Source organism: Carassius gibelio, chromosome A1, assembly GCF_023724105.1.
Source record: "Carassius gibelio isolate Cgi1373 ecotype wild population from Czech Republic chromosome A1, carGib1.2-hapl.c, whole genome shotgun sequence".
Classification (NCBI taxonomy): Eukaryota; Metazoa; Chordata; class Actinopteri; order Cypriniformes; family Cyprinidae; genus Carassius; species Carassius gibelio.
Genome location: NC_068371.1, coordinates 31,354,143 through 31,369,764, shown reverse-complemented (window position 1 = coordinate 31,369,764; position 15,622 = coordinate 31,354,143). Strand labels below are relative to the sequence as shown.

General features: G+C 36.6%; 1 protein-coding gene across 3 annotated transcripts; it reads left to right on the top strand.

Annotated features, from left to right (window-relative positions):
- Positions 1-737: 737 nt before the first annotated feature.
- Positions 738-9,434, top strand: LOC128025946 (B-cell receptor CD22). Of its 3 annotated transcripts, none has more exons than XM_052612702.1 (11): positions 738-1,027; positions 1,911-1,967; positions 2,222-2,572; positions 2,671-2,919; positions 7,184-7,435; positions 7,531-7,782; positions 7,973-8,215; positions 8,294-8,384; positions 8,498-8,543; positions 8,631-8,869; positions 9,020-9,434. In XM_052612702.1, exons 2-11 carry the CDS (start codon positions 1,913-1,915, stop codon positions 9,075-9,077), a joined length of 1,836 nt encoding a protein of 611 aa, XP_052468662.1. In that variant the 5' UTR covers positions 738-1,027; positions 1,911-1,912; the 3' UTR covers positions 9,078-9,434. The 3 variants fall into 3 exon arrangements, with proteins under 3 accessions (XP_052468662.1, XP_052468579.1, XP_052468745.1); XM_052612619.1 differs by having other exon boundaries at positions 8,495-8,543; XM_052612785.1 differs by lacking the exon at positions 7,531-7,782 and having other exon boundaries at positions 8,495-8,543.
- The last annotated feature ends 6,188 nt before the right edge of the window (positions 9,435-15,622 follow it).

Below are 15,622 nucleotides of genomic sequence, written 5' to 3'. Positions count from 1 at the left end.
ACACCTGGCTACGCGTTCTATACTAGACTGAGACTTGTAATGGCACTTCTATTCTGTTGTTGTTCTCTTGTTGACCTGACTGCTTCTATTGTTCTCATTTGTAAGTCGCTTTGGATAAAAGCGTCTGCTAAATGATTAAATGTAAATGTTAAATGTATTTAGAATTAAGTAATTATTATATTACCATACACTTTGGCTACCAGGCTGTATAACATGCGATCGTCAGCATTCACATGAAGTTTATCATAAATAAATATTACATAAAGTGCATAATAAAATATAAAAAACTTTTTTTTATCCTGCAGTCTTACAAGTGAAATGGATGTCTTACGAGAAATGGATGTTGTTCCCTCAACATAGCATCTCGAGGCCACACCATGAGGATGATCAAAATGATCTTGTGGCCATGACATAATATGACGTTCCCACAAATTAATATGACATATTATCACATTCCCACGAGTTATTATTTCGTGGCCACGACAAAACTAAGTAAACCGAACAAGTCATTTTACGGGCACCATAGATTACTTTATAAGGCAAAGCAACTATATGTTACATTATATGCCCTCAAAGAAATGTATAACTGGATATGCGTCTAAACATGCATTTTGATGTTATTGTGCAAACACTTACTGTCTATACAAATGAAGAAGTACAGTTCTGTGGAAGAGTTTTCAGGAAACTGAGTAACAACATCTGACCATGTGACAGCAAATGTCCCTTTTACACTGAAAGCTTCATAGTGTCATTTGATTATTGTCTGTAAGCTGCAGTCATGTATTCAGACATTTTTAATCAGTATTTCCGAATGAGTTATTTTTAATTGTGTATTTTTAAAGTGGTTTAATTTGTGTGAATCTTTTGTAAGTGGTTTAGTTTGGGTTGTTCCTGTCTTGTTACGGGGCAGACAGTTAAAAATAGACTTCAGGGGAAGGAAAAAGTTGTGTAAAACAGCAGAAGAATGTTTTCAGCTTGCATTTGTAGTTTCACTCTCCTGAAATCTTTTGACTGAAACTACAGCACGGTAAGAGTTACGCTCATTCAGTAATAAATACTTGTTTAAAGGGGGGGTGAAATGCTATTTCATGCATACTGAGTTTTTTACACTGTTAAAGAGTTGGATTCCCATGCTAAACATGGACAAAGTTTAAAAAACTACGTTTTTTTTTTAAGCACACATTCAGACACCAGTTTTCGGATCACCATTTACAAGGTTTCAAACCTGGAAAACAATCTAATACAGTGGGAGAACACTGACAAATTTGAAACTCTGAAAAATTATTTGTGCAACATCGTGAAATTTTTTTGCAGTTCTGAAGAAGGAAATCTCAAAAACAACATAATGTTTGCAGAGATATTTTAATTTTTTTTACATTTTGCAAGCTTGCAAATCTTATTTTTCGAACTTGCGAAACTTTTTTTGTAATATTTTGAGTTTTTGAACACTTAGTTTCAACCTTTCAGAACTATATTTTCAGTTTTGAATCATGGCAGGATTTAAATCCCATATACTGGCGCTCGCGATTCTTTAGCTCCGCCCACACGTCACGCCTCCAGCCGGTCGTGTTTTTCCGGGAAAAATCGGTACAGACTATCTTTCTCTTATGAATATAATAAAACTAAAGACTTTTTGGAGTTATGAAGGATGCAGTACTACTCTATAGGTACTCAAGATTAACATGATATTGAGTGAAAACCAGCATTTCACCCCCCCCCCCCCCCTTTAACTAATGCATCTCTAGGCACACAAGAAACTTAATGCAAGAGACTTCTCTTTCAAGATCTCTTAACATCTATTGATCGTGTGAACAACTAACAATGAAGATTTTGAGTTAATATCATTTAAATTATTTTGATCATGTTTACAGGGTTTATAATACACTGTAATATTATATTGTTTCCTGCAGTGATGTCACTGATGTCAGCTCCTCCTCTTCCTCTGCTGATTCTGCTCATGATCCCAGGTGAGTCTCTCTGTAAATGCCAAGGGACTTAAAACTCAATATTAGAAATAAAGGAACAAAAGTTTGGTCCAGTTAGTCCTGGGAGCTGCAGGAAAAGTGCTGAACAAGCTAAACCACCTTTGAACTGATCAAATAATCTTATGTTTTATTAGCATTCAGTGCAGAATGTTTTGTATAACAAATTTAATGAACTCGTATGGTCTTTTCTGTCTCATCGAATGGTGTTTTCATTATTTTTCATAAATGTGTTTCAGGAGTTTATGGCCAGTATGGTTGGGGTGTGAGTTACAGTCCTTCACACATCTGTGCACTGACGGGGTCAACAGTGACAATAAGCTGTACTTTTGCATACCCTTATGGATATAAGATTGAGAAAGTGTTCTGGACCAAAACAAATGTTAAAGAGAAAGAAGACTATCCAGATCTGTTTGAGGATCCTGAATACAGTCAGAGGCTTCAGTATCTGGGAGACAAACAGCAGAACTGCACCATCAGACTGAGTCATGTGACACAGAAGGACCAGCACATGTACTATTTCAGATTCATCACTGTTCTACCTGATGGAAAATGGACTGGTAAACCAGGAGTGACTCTTAATGTCACAGGTGACTTTCATGAGGCTGAGCTCTTCTTCTGTGCATTATGTTGAATAATAATCAGTGTATGACAGCAGCACTAGATATAATGTGTGTGTTGTGTTCAGATCTTCAGGTGGAGGCTCCTGAGAGAGTGACAGAGGGTCATAATGTCCGTCTGACATGTAAAAGCAGCTGCGCTCTGACTGACAGAGCAACATTCATCTGGTACAGAAACTCACAGCCATTAACTGAGAGAAGAGACAGAAACAATCAACTCCTGCTGCAGTCAGTCAGAAGAGAGGATGCAGGCAGATACAGCTGTGCTCTACATGGACACACTTACACCTCTCCTGCAGCTCAGCTCACTGTCACCTGTGAGTATTTTCTTTAAAGGTTTCCTTCAAAGTCACTAATCCCTCCTTTTCTTTAAAACTGCATAAATCCGGTTTATAAGTGAGACACACAGCACAATAAAACATGGCCAATATGTAAACGTTAAAAATACTCAATAGTATATGCACAAGATGGGAAAAAAGGTTAACATGATTTTAGTGTGAAAGATTGCTTTAAAATATTTACCCCATAACAATGCAAAGGAGCTGTCAGATTTACCGTTGGTCTGTTAAATTTTGTCACAAAAAATGCACAGTGTTTAATTAACTCTGCTCAGTGTTTATCACACTGTACTCAAAGTGTTGAAGGTAGATTGAAGCAGTGTTGAAAATAATGACGTAATTAAGTGATTTACTAAGTGCTGATTGAGCATTAATGACGAACACATACTGTTAACAAACAGAATCACTGAAGAAAAAAGAAACACAAGAACTATAAATGACTTTAGATGCAGCTTTAGATGAAATCAACTGAAATATAAGAAGACATTAAATCTCTCAAGGTCTCAGCAGAGCAGCTTCACTCATTTCTAACCTGACTTAATTTCTGTAAATCAAACTTGCTTTGTGTTGCAAGGCTCGTGATTGGCTGTTCGCTAGTGAAGTCACACATTCATGTGCGCAAGCTCCACAAACTCAGGATCAAAGCCTGAGTTGTCAAAGAAAAGTGATGATCATTATCATGGTACCAGCAAAGCCGGATTGGAGAGGTTTGGTTTTGTCAACTCAAAACTAATCCTGTAACTGAATTTGTTCAGCTACCATCATGGTACAGGCCGCTGGGTTTTGAAAAATCTTACCTCCGGTTAGTGTTAGCAGTTAGCAGACCATTAAACTGGGTAATATAGGACTCTGGGAGCATGGATATATATATATATATATATATATATATATATATATATATATATATATATATATATATATATATATATATATATATATCACCTAAAGGATTATTAGGAACACATACTAATACTGTGTTTGACCCCCTTTCGCCTACAGAACTGCTTTAATTCTGCGTAGCATTGATTCAACAAGGTACTGAAAGCATTCTTAAGAAATGTTGGCCCATATTGATAGGATAGCATCTTGCAGTTGATGGAGATTTGTGGGATGCACATCCAGGGCACGAAGCACCCGTTCCACCACATCCCAAAGCTGCTCTATTGGGTTGAGATCTGGTGACTGTGAGGCCATTTTAGTACAGGGAACTCATTGTCATGTTCAAAAAACCAATTTGAAATGATTGGAGCTTGTGACATTGTGCATTATCCTGCTGGAAGTAGCCATCAGAGAATGGGTACATGGTGGTCATAAAGGGATTGACATGGACAGAAACAATGCTCAGGTAGGCCGTGGCATTTAAACAATGCCCAAATGGCACTAAAGGGCCTAAAGTGTGCCAAGAAAACCTCCCCCACACCATTACACCACCACCAGCAGCCTGCACAGTGGAAACAAGGCATGATGGATCCATGTTCTCATTCTGTTTACGCAAAATTCTGACTCTACCATCTGAATATCTCAACAGAAATCAAAACTCATCAGACCAGGCAACATTTTTCCAGTGTTCAACTGTCCGGTGGGGTCTTCTGCTGTTGTAGCCCATCGTCCTCAAGATTGTGCGTGTTGTGGCTTCACAAATGCTTTGCTGCATACCTCGGTTGAAACGAGTGGTTATTTCAGTCAAAGATGCTCTTCTATCAGCTTGAATCAGTCAGCCAATTCTCCTCTGACCTCTAGCATCAACAAGGCATTTTCGCCCACAGGACTGACACATACTGGATGTTTTTCCCTCTTCACACCATTCTTTGTAAACCTTAGAAATGGTTGTGCGCAGTAGTGGACAGTATCGGAGTAGCTTTACTTCGTTACTGTACTTAAGTAAATTTTTCAAGTATCTGTACTTTACTGGAGTCCAAAGCATAAAATTGTACTTTTTACTTCACTACATTTCATAAAACATATCGTTACTCCCTATAATATATCACGTGCTCCGACACGCAGAAGCGGTGTCTGATTCATCATGAACGAACTGAGTCTTTTCAAAATAAACTTTTAAATGGGATCGCAAATTGCACCAAACGATTCGTTTACGAATTAGAATTATCCGATTGCAGCCTACTGTCTATGGATTGCAGCAGTTCTAGAGTCGACCACTCACTGATTCAAATGAACCGTTTAGTGCGAGTCTCCAGAAGTAAGAACCGGGAGATCTTGTGAGCGCACATGCGTCTGATGTTGCTAAAAGTAAGTTATTAATGTTGAAATTTAGGATTGATTATATGTCAAAATTGTCAAGTTGTTTGGGAACTAAATCCGCTGTAAAGACCCACACAGCAAAAGGATCCGCCGCGGAGGTATCGTGGCTTCCGAAATGGACCTGCGAAACGGACCCGTATCGGCGTCCACTTGCGCGCAATGACGGATCCGAAACAAAGGCGGATCGCGGACCCGCCGTCCGTTTTGGACCCGCACATTGAAACATATATCCGCCACGGACTCCTAAAAATACTGTCTCATCTTGCCAAGTAACCATGTTAGAGATCAGTGTCTGCTTTAGTTGGGCTCTTGACCCTAGATTATTGTCTCAGTCTTTTCTCTGGCTGTTATAACCATGTGCTTTTAAATCACATTTGTTGTAACTCAAAAGCCAAGAAGAAATAAGTGTTAACCTGTACCTAGGTGTAGATCGTTATGCTTTATATCGTTTATGATAATTATTCAATATTTTTCACAATTGTTGAACTGTATGGAGTTAAATCTCTGATGAAGTAGGTGTTGTGTAATTAGTAAAAGTGGTTCTGGTAAAAATGACACTAAGAACCAGTGATAATTAGTTAATATAAAAATGATTTTCTAAACAAAATGTTCCAAAAATACTCCTTCCGGTTTGTCACAAGTTTCGGAAAGTTTTTTTCGAGTATGGCTCTGTGTGACGTTAGATGGAGCGGAATTTCCTTATATGGGTCCTCAGGCACGTCTGCCGGAAGAGCGTGCGCTCCCGTTTAGCAGAGCAGGAGAGACATTCACTGATCAGAGCGAGAGCGTCGCGAAATGTCACATAAGAAGTGTGTTTTTGGTTGCCAGGGCAAGACAACCCTGCACAGATGACCAGAAAAAAAAAAAAAAAAAACAGCATTAAGGGACCAGTGGATGGAGTTTATTTTTACAGAGCATCAATGGAGTTGTGCAAGTGTTTGTGTTTGTTCCTTCCCTGCATTTCGAAGATGCTTGTTTTACAAACAAGGCCCAGTTTGACGACGGATTTGCGTATCGTTTATTTCTTAAGGAAGATGCAATCCCAACGAAAAAGGGTCACAATCGTGTGTTGGAACCATAGGCGGTGAGTAAAACTGCTTCAAATATCTCTGCCTTCTTGTTAGTGCATCCCCTCCCATGCCGAGACCCGGGTTCGAGCCACGCTCGGAACGAGTCGTTGCTGCTGCTGCTCTCGTTCAGTTTCAGCCTCTGGATCTGATTCTGGATCATAAATATACGCTGAATCTGACTGTTAGCCATGGTTTATTTTGGATGATGGTTTTTTCCTCAAGGTAATGTCACAGCTTCCAACGCTTTCAAGCCTACTGGCGCTTGTGATTTTTTAGCTCCGCCCACACATCACGCCTCCAGCGGCTCGTGTTTTTCCGGGATAAATCGGTACTGACTATCTTTCTCTTATGAATATATTAAAACTAAAGACTTTTTGGAGTTATGAAGGATGCAGTACTACTCTATAGGTACTCAAGATTAACAGGATATTGAGTGAAAACGAGCATTTCACCCCCCCTTTAAGTTTGGTGTTCAGGAGATTGTCTTGACCAGGACCACACCCCTAAATGCATTGAAGCAACTGCCATGTGATTGGTTGATTAGATAATTGCATTAATGAGAAATGTAACAGATGTTCCTAATAATCCTTTAGGTGAGTGTGTGTGTGTGTATATATATATATATATATATATATATAATTTATTTATTTTTACTTTGTGTGTTTAGTAATCCGTTTTAATGCAACAATTTTGAACTGGTATATTAGAAAGAAAAAAAAAAAGAAATATGCTGGTTATATATGTTTTGAAGCTTGGCTGCTGGTTTGAGCTGGTCATGTGCTGGTCCTGAAGGAGTTAGTTGCTTAGAACCAGCACATGACCAGCTCAAACAAGAAGTCATGCTGTTTTTTTTTTTTTTCATCAGGTAGTACTAATATCATTAAGAGTTTAAAATTCAAATATTTCTTTTGTAGATCCTCCAGATAAACCTGTGATCTCCATCAGTCCATCTGTAATAGTGGAGGGAGATTCAGTGACTCTGATCTGCAGCAGTGATTCAAACCCTCCTGCAGAAATCAGCTGGTTTAAAGGAGGAATGTTTGTAGGATCTGGAAGAATCTACAGCATCTCAAAGATCAGCTCTGATCACAGTGAAGAATATAAGTGCAAGACAAAATATGAAAATACAGAGAAATACTCTGTTGCTGTGACTTTAAACATAATGTGTGAGTTAATGATCATCTGCACATTGTTTATTTGTTTATTTATTTATTTATTTTTTATTGTGAATTTTCATGTTTGTTCATTTGTTTGTTTTTAGACCCACCCAGGAGCGTCTCAGTGTCCATCAGTCCATCTGTAATAGTGGAGGGAGATTCAGTGACTCTGATCTGCAGCAGTGATTCAAACCCTCCTGCAGAAATCAGCTGGTTTAAAGGAGGAATGTTTGTAGGATCTGGAAGAATCTACAGCATCTCAAAGATCAGCTCTGATCACAGTGAAGAATACAAGTGCAAGTCCAGAAATAAACATGGAGAGAAATACTCTGCTGCTGAGACTTTAAATGTCATGTGTGAGTCAGTCATCATCTGCACATTGTTCACATACAAATTCAAAATTTTCTTTTATATATATATATATATATATATATATATATACACACACACGCACGCACGCACGCACACACACACACACACACACACACACACACACACACACATATATATATTTTTTTGTGAATGTTAATATTTTATGTATTTTAGATCCTCCCAGGAACGTCTCAGTGTCTATAACTGGATCAGGTGTAATAGTGGAGGGAGATTCAGTGACTCTGATCTGCAGCAGTGATTCAAACCCTCCTGCTCTGAACTTCAGCTGGTTTAAGGAGAATCAAAGCTCCTCTGTTGGATCTGGACAGAGTTTCAGTGCACTACAGAGTGGACGCTTCTACTGTGAGGCTCACAATCAACATGGATCTCAGAGATCAGACGCTGTTACTGTCACAGGTGAAGCTTTATTTTATAAATGATCAAGACAGTTGTAGCTTTGAGAGTCAATCTTAACTCACATTCTTAATCTTTCAGTGTCTCGTGGTCTGGGTTGGCATGTCTGGTTGGGAATCACAGTGGCATGTGTAGGATTATTCATTATTAGCATAATCATCGTGTTCATGACGTAAGTTTGATTAAGAGTCATTTTCGGTTATAGTGCAGTTTGAATTGCCTCATGTAATTATTAGTAATAAATCTTTAAAACTCAACTTGTAACTTTAATGTCTATAAAAGCAGGAGAAAACGAAGAGGTGCAAAAGCTGAAGATATCACAGTGAAACAGGTGAATCATCCAGACATGACTGGAAATATGTTGCGTACATTTTAGTTAGGTTTCATATGTGTAATAATTCATTTTCATTTATTTCAGGATGATCTGTACTCTAATGTAACTGAGAGGGACGCTTGCGTGTCTGAATCAGCCATTTGTGATGCTGCTCCGTATGCCAGCGTTTCATTCAGCAAACCCAGAAGAGATGGAGACAGAGATGCTGAGGAGATCCAGTATGCAACTGTCCAGCATCACAAGAACAAACCGATGAAGAGAGCAGAGGAGAGCGAAGACCAGTACGACAACCTCAGGATCCACCAGCCTACTGCTGCCCTGAGGTGCAAAAATACATCTTCTGTCATAATCTGCTCACTGTCATGATTATGAGGAAACGATAAATTAATAGTACTTTCAGTTTGAACTTTTTGCTTAATGCCAAATCAGAAACCTGACATACAATCATCAACGTGTGATTTCCTTTTTTTCAGGCAATTGGATGTGGAGACTGTGGACGAGGTCTCTGTGATCTACAGCCCTGTCAGATGAATGACAGACTGTCATGAAGACATGTCATGTTCTTCTCGGCTGCTGGGAAAAGCAAAAGCCAAAGATATTTGCTGAATATGAACAATATTAATTAATGTCCTTGAAAGTTTGGCAGTTTAATTTAGCATGCAGTTTAACAACATTTATGGCATATTAATTAAATCTGGTGAACAGATGAGATAAAAAGAAAGAAAAAAAAAACATGATGCTGTGAAATTATTCAAACTTTGAATTCAAATGTTTATGTGACCAAATAAATAGAATGTATCAGTGTATAAAAAAAAAAAAAAAAAACAACAACAACTTTGAATTCCACTAGCACCATTTGTAAGCAAAAGCAATAAAATATAAACTTCCTTTTGATCTCATACTTTCTCCATCACATCTCCATCTAGTGGTAACTTCAGCTGAGAAATACTGTGTTGAAACAACAAAACCTCTCAAGTTAAAAAAACAACTTCTCTGTCTGTGGTCAAAGTGATGGCATCCAGCTTTATGCAACATATGTCTAATTGAGAGAATGTTTCCAGGAAGAAATGGCAGCCAATATTAAAACCTAGTTTTATTTATTTATTTATTTATTTTTGTTTAAACCTCTCTCCGATATTAATATGTGCAAAAGCAAGTGAAACTATAAAGTCCTACTACATAAGGAGAAATATGTAATTTACTGATCGGTTAGATTGATGTACAACAACAATAAAAGATGCCATCTTCATTTCATGTTGTTTAACAGTATTAACACTTTTTTACAGGTTCACTTGCTTTTGGATGCATTTGGATTGAAAAGATATCCAGGTATAATCAAATAAAAAAATAAAACTGTGTTTTTATACTGACCACTCTTTCTTCCTGAAAAAAAACAACCAAAACAAAACAAAAAAACATTAAACCTAAAGAATGTAAACCTTTCTGATGAAATGTGTCTTAAATAAGATTATGTCATCAATTTGACCACAGACAGACGAGTTATTCTTCAACATCATATATATATATATATATATATATATATATATATATATATATATATATTTATACTTAAGTTTATTGACAAATAGAGAAGAGATAGTAAGTGGTGGGTAGGAGAGGTGGGTAAGATTGTAAAAAAGAAAAAACGCCCAGAATCCCAGCCCCACAATCAATCAGAGACCACTGACAGAGTCTCAACGCACACTACTGATCAAAATAATCAAAATGATGACTGTGTTCTCCCCAGCTCTACAGCAGCCCACATTTTTCTCATTTCAATCCAGTTTTACCCAACCCAAAAAAATATGCAATAAATATAAAAAGAAGAAGAAGAAAAAACAAATGCTGTATCGTGTCCAATGTAGACAGCCTTAAAGGGGGGGTGAAATGCTCGTTTTCACTCAATATCCTATTAATCTTGAGTACATATAGAGTAGTACTGCATCCTTCATAAATCCAAAAAGTCTATTTATTTATGATCCAGAATCAGATCCAGAGGCTGAAACCGAACGAGAGCAGCAGCAGCAACGACTCGCTCCGAGCGGGGCTCGAACCCGGGTCTCCGGCATGGGAGGGGACGCACTAACAAGGAGGCAGAGATATTTTAAGCAGTTTTACTTACCGCCTGCGGTTCCAACACACGATCGTGACCCTTTTTCCTTGGGATTGCATCATCCTTAAGAAATAAACGATACGCAAATCCGTCGTCATACTGGGCCTTGTGAACAAGCATCTTCGAAATGCAGGGAACAAACAAAAACACTTGCACAACTCCGTTGATGCTCTGTAAAAATAAACTCCATCCACTGGTCCCTTAATGCTGTTTTTTTTTTTTTGGTAATCTGTGCAGGGTTGTCTTGCCCTGGCAACCAAAAACACACTCCTTTTGTGACTTTTCGCGACGCTCTCGCTCTGATCAGTGAAGTCTGTTGTGCTCTCAGTGCTCTGCTATACGGGAGCGCGTGCTCTTCCGGGAGAAGTGCCTCAGGACCCATATAAGGAAATTGCGCTCCATCTAACGTCACACAGAGCCATACTCGAAAAAAACTTTCCGAAACTTGTGACAAACCGGAAGGAGTATTTTTGGAACAGAAATACTCCTTCAAACATACAACTTATTTTTTTAAACTTTGTCCATGTTTAGCATGGGAATCCAACTCTTTAACAGTGTAAAAAACTCAGTATGCATGAAATAGCATTTCACCCCCCCTTTAAACTATGTCTTCATTAATCCGTGTATATATATATATATATATATATATATATATATATATATATATATATATATATATATATATATATATATATATATAACACACACGCTGAATTGAAATCAGAATTTACTAAATCCTTTTCATTTTAAAAACAATGTCTAACTATAACATAGCAATGATCATCTACTGAGTGAGTGTAATTTGCCTGAAAATCCATTTCATCTCCTGGTTTCAGTATAGTCCTTTTTTTTATCAGCCTTGACACGGCATGCATGAAAGTGATGCTCATAGGACAAAGAATTCAACATTTTTCCACAATGGATCCACATGGTGTCTATGTTCAAAAGATACTTGATTTGCCAAAACAATGGAATAGACTCAGAATGCTGTACATCTTGACTTCGTTTACTTCTATGCCTGCTTCTGACATTTTTTGAAGGCGCTCCTTGGTGGGAAGTCCAGGGGCCAAAGAGTAAAAGTCCTGCCATATTTTTGTTCCACCCATGAACTCAGCAGCTGATTTCATCAGAGGAGGAAACAAGTCATTCCTTCCAAGTCACAAATGAGTCTCATGTTAAATCCCAAGTACTCAAAGAGTTAAAGTTAACAAGATAACTAAGTGACAAATAAAATATTGCTCTAATATTTACAGGGTATGATTTTTTATTTATTTATATGTAACACACATAGAAGTTTGCACTCCTGTGCTTTTTATACACACACAGATATCACGAACCAGCATATGAATCTCTACACTGTAAAAAAAATTGCCGTTAAATAACAGTAATTTTCTGGCAGCAGGGGCGCCAGTAAAGTACTGTTAATTTACAGCTCTTAACCATTAATTTACCACTCTTATTTTTTAACAGTATTTTACCGTAAATTCTACCATGGAAATTAACTCCACTCCCACTGTTTCAAACAGTTCGAGTTTTTAAAACTAGCATTCCTACGATGTTAGCACTATGAACTTATTTCATTTGAGTCCACTGAGAAGGAATATTTCTTAATATAACGATGCAAACACTTAATGTGCAGTAATAAAGTAACTAAATACATGACTTTTACTCAAATCACTGCAGCTCATTGTCAGCTATACCACACATGTATATGCTGAAGTACTTAACGCAGAGATCATCACTGTATCAGCGACTCCACATTTACTGCCTTTATATAAAGCAGCAGAAAATCAGAATTTGTGGCTCATCATTGACTGAAGCAAAGGCTCTACTCTCCAGCACAATGGTGAACAACAAAACTACATTAAACTAAACGATTTCTCTTGTGCAAACACACATTAATACAGTCAAGTTCAGTATTTACTCTCATTATCAGTGTATGACTTTGCCTAGTTTTTTTTCTATGGATGTTCACAAATATTTTAGTTAAATTAATTTTTTTTTCATTTGGTAAATCTGACGTTTACATTTTACTGTATATTACTGTTTTTCCTTGACTTAACGGCAACAAACTGTAGAAAAACACTTTTTTTGCTGGCAACCATTAATTTACGGCAAGAAACAGTTGAAAAACAGTTTTTTACTGGCAGCAGGGGCGCCAGTAAATAACTGTTTTTCTACAGTTTGTTTCCTGTAAATTAATTACAGTTTATTACTGTTAAATTATGTTTCATGCTGTTTTTTCTTCATCTTAAATCTTTAACACTTTAAACCCCACAAGAAAATCCTCAGTTTTAAATGAACACTTATAATGTGTGCACACTACAGAGTGTTAGAGTAACACTGAATCAGTGAAGTTAATGAGATAATTCGGTGATTAATTGATGATTGAGCATTAGTATAAACACCTGCAGAATCACTGAAGGAAAGAGAAACACAAGATCTACAAATGACTTCAGCCACAGCCTTAGATGAAATCAACTGAATAAAAGAATACATCAAATCTCTCAAGATCTGATTAAACAACTATTAAAACAGCTTCACCAGATTCACATTACTAACCAGACTGACTTTATTTCTGTCAGATGTCTACAGAAGAACTTATGGAGAGTTAAATAGGTTTAGATGTTTTTTTCACTACCATGATGGAGATCAGTGTTTACTTTAGTTGGGCTCTTGAACATGACTTTTCAACAACTAAGGTTTTTTTTAACATGCTGTAACAATGCGTCTTTGGAACTTGTTATAGCAAAACAAAAGTACACAGAAGAAAAAAAAATCTGATATTGTTGTTTATATATTGACAAGAACAAACACTATTATTTCTGATCTAATCCCGTGTCTCTTCTCTTATTGAATATTGATATTACAGCATAAGAATTAACACTTCTGAGCCATAAGTTATAAAAGACTGTTAAGAAAATTTCACTCATAATAAAAAAAAAAAAAAACCTTTGCTGAAATTTAGACAGAAACATCAAGAATCAGCGTATGAATCACAACAATGGTGACAATCCACAAAATAAATGAACAGATCAGCTCTGAACATCACAACACATGCTACTAAAACTTAAAACAAATGCAAAATTATAAGCACATAAGAATTCAAGAAAATAAGTGAACAATTCAGGGGCATAATTTATTCATGCCCCAATGCATGCTGGGAGTCATGGATGAGTTTTATCCTGTGCTGGTACCCAGCATGCATTGCATCATAAACCTTTTGATTGTCACCATTGTTGAGATTAATATGCTGATTGTTGATGTCTCTCTTTCAGTGTTGTGAGGACTGCTGCCCAAAATATTTAAAGCTCAAAATTTCATTAAATCCATATCCAGATAATCACATTACCGTTCAATCTTATAAAATTGAAGAAACAAACAAAAGAAAAGAGTTATTCACTCATATATTTCAACACCAAATTATGAATTGACTATTATAGCAACAAGTCAGTCTAGTAGATCATGCTTGACAGAAACCATCATAGTCACTTGACCATGAAGATTAATATTGCTGTAACAGATGTATCATAAAGATACAAATATAACAATGAAACAAAAGTTGAAGTACAAAAGTCAAGGGTCAGGAGCCCAACTAAAGCAAACACTGATCTCCACAATGGTGACGTCAGACGAAACAGTAACATTATCATCTAAATCTCTTTAATTCTCAATAAGATCTTTTGATCTCTGATCTCTGATCTGATAGAAATAAAGTCAGTCTGGTTAGTAATGAGTGAAGTTGATAAAGCTGTTTGTTGATTGTTTAAATCTTCAGTTGATTTAATCTAAAGCTGTGGCTGAAGTCATTTCTTGTGTTTGTCTTGTTTCTTTTTTCTTCAGTGATTCTACTCGTTAACAGCAGCTGTTGATCATTGTCTGAATTCACTAATTAGTTTTCATTCTCTCTGTTAGGTGGACTATATTAGTAAACTCATGTGGAATAGTGAATGAGGGTGTAGGGTGTGATTTGAAACACAGCCGCTGAGTGTCGACTTTGAACGTTGTTAATTTACGATATATAGCAGCAGGCTACCTTCTCGAAAACGATGAATATTACCCAGAATGCACTGTTTTACTGAAAAACAGTATGTTACTGTCGAAATTTGGCCGTTTTTTTACAGCGATTTTTAACAGTGTACAGTGGTGACAATCAACAAAATGCTTCATGTTGCAGTACATGAATTACTCCCATAATGCATTGCAGTATGAATAATCATTTTCACCACTGTTGAGGATCACATGATAATTGTTCATGGCTAAATGCCTAATACCAAAACATTTTATTTTATTTTATTTTATTTTATTTTATTTTATTTTATTTATTTTATTTTATTTTATTATTTGATATAAAGTAGTACCGATGGATATAGCTCATGTTACATACTCTGATACAGTAGGTGGCGGTATGCACCTTTAAAAGCCATGGTTGCAATCTGCCAAAAAATGAAAAGAAGAAGAAGAAAACATGTTATTTTTTCCTTAATAAAGAAGCATTATATAGTGGCATTTGCATAATGAGATTTCTCTTTTTTGTGAAAGTGACATACAGTTGAGTATGGTGACCCGTACTCAGAATTCGTTCGTTGCATTTAACCCATTCAAAGTGCACACACAGAACACAGAAGCTCCCACTAAGACATGAACTCTTCATTTCAAACATATATTAAAGAAATTAACTCAAGATCATACAATCACCAAAAGCATAAGTCATCTGCTAGATCAAGAGCTGTATCAGCATTGAACAAATGCTTGCTGCTAAACAATAATGCAATTGTTTAAAAGTAAATTTACAAAAATTGCTTAAAAGCTCAAGAGCTCAACTGAAGCAAATACTCACCACAATTATGGTGGCAAAGTTTTTTTTTTTTTTTTTCTCCTTTCAATTGATTTCATCCAAGGCTGTGGTTAAAGTCAGTTATAGCTCTTGTGTTTCTCTTTTCTTCAGTGATGTTGATTGTAA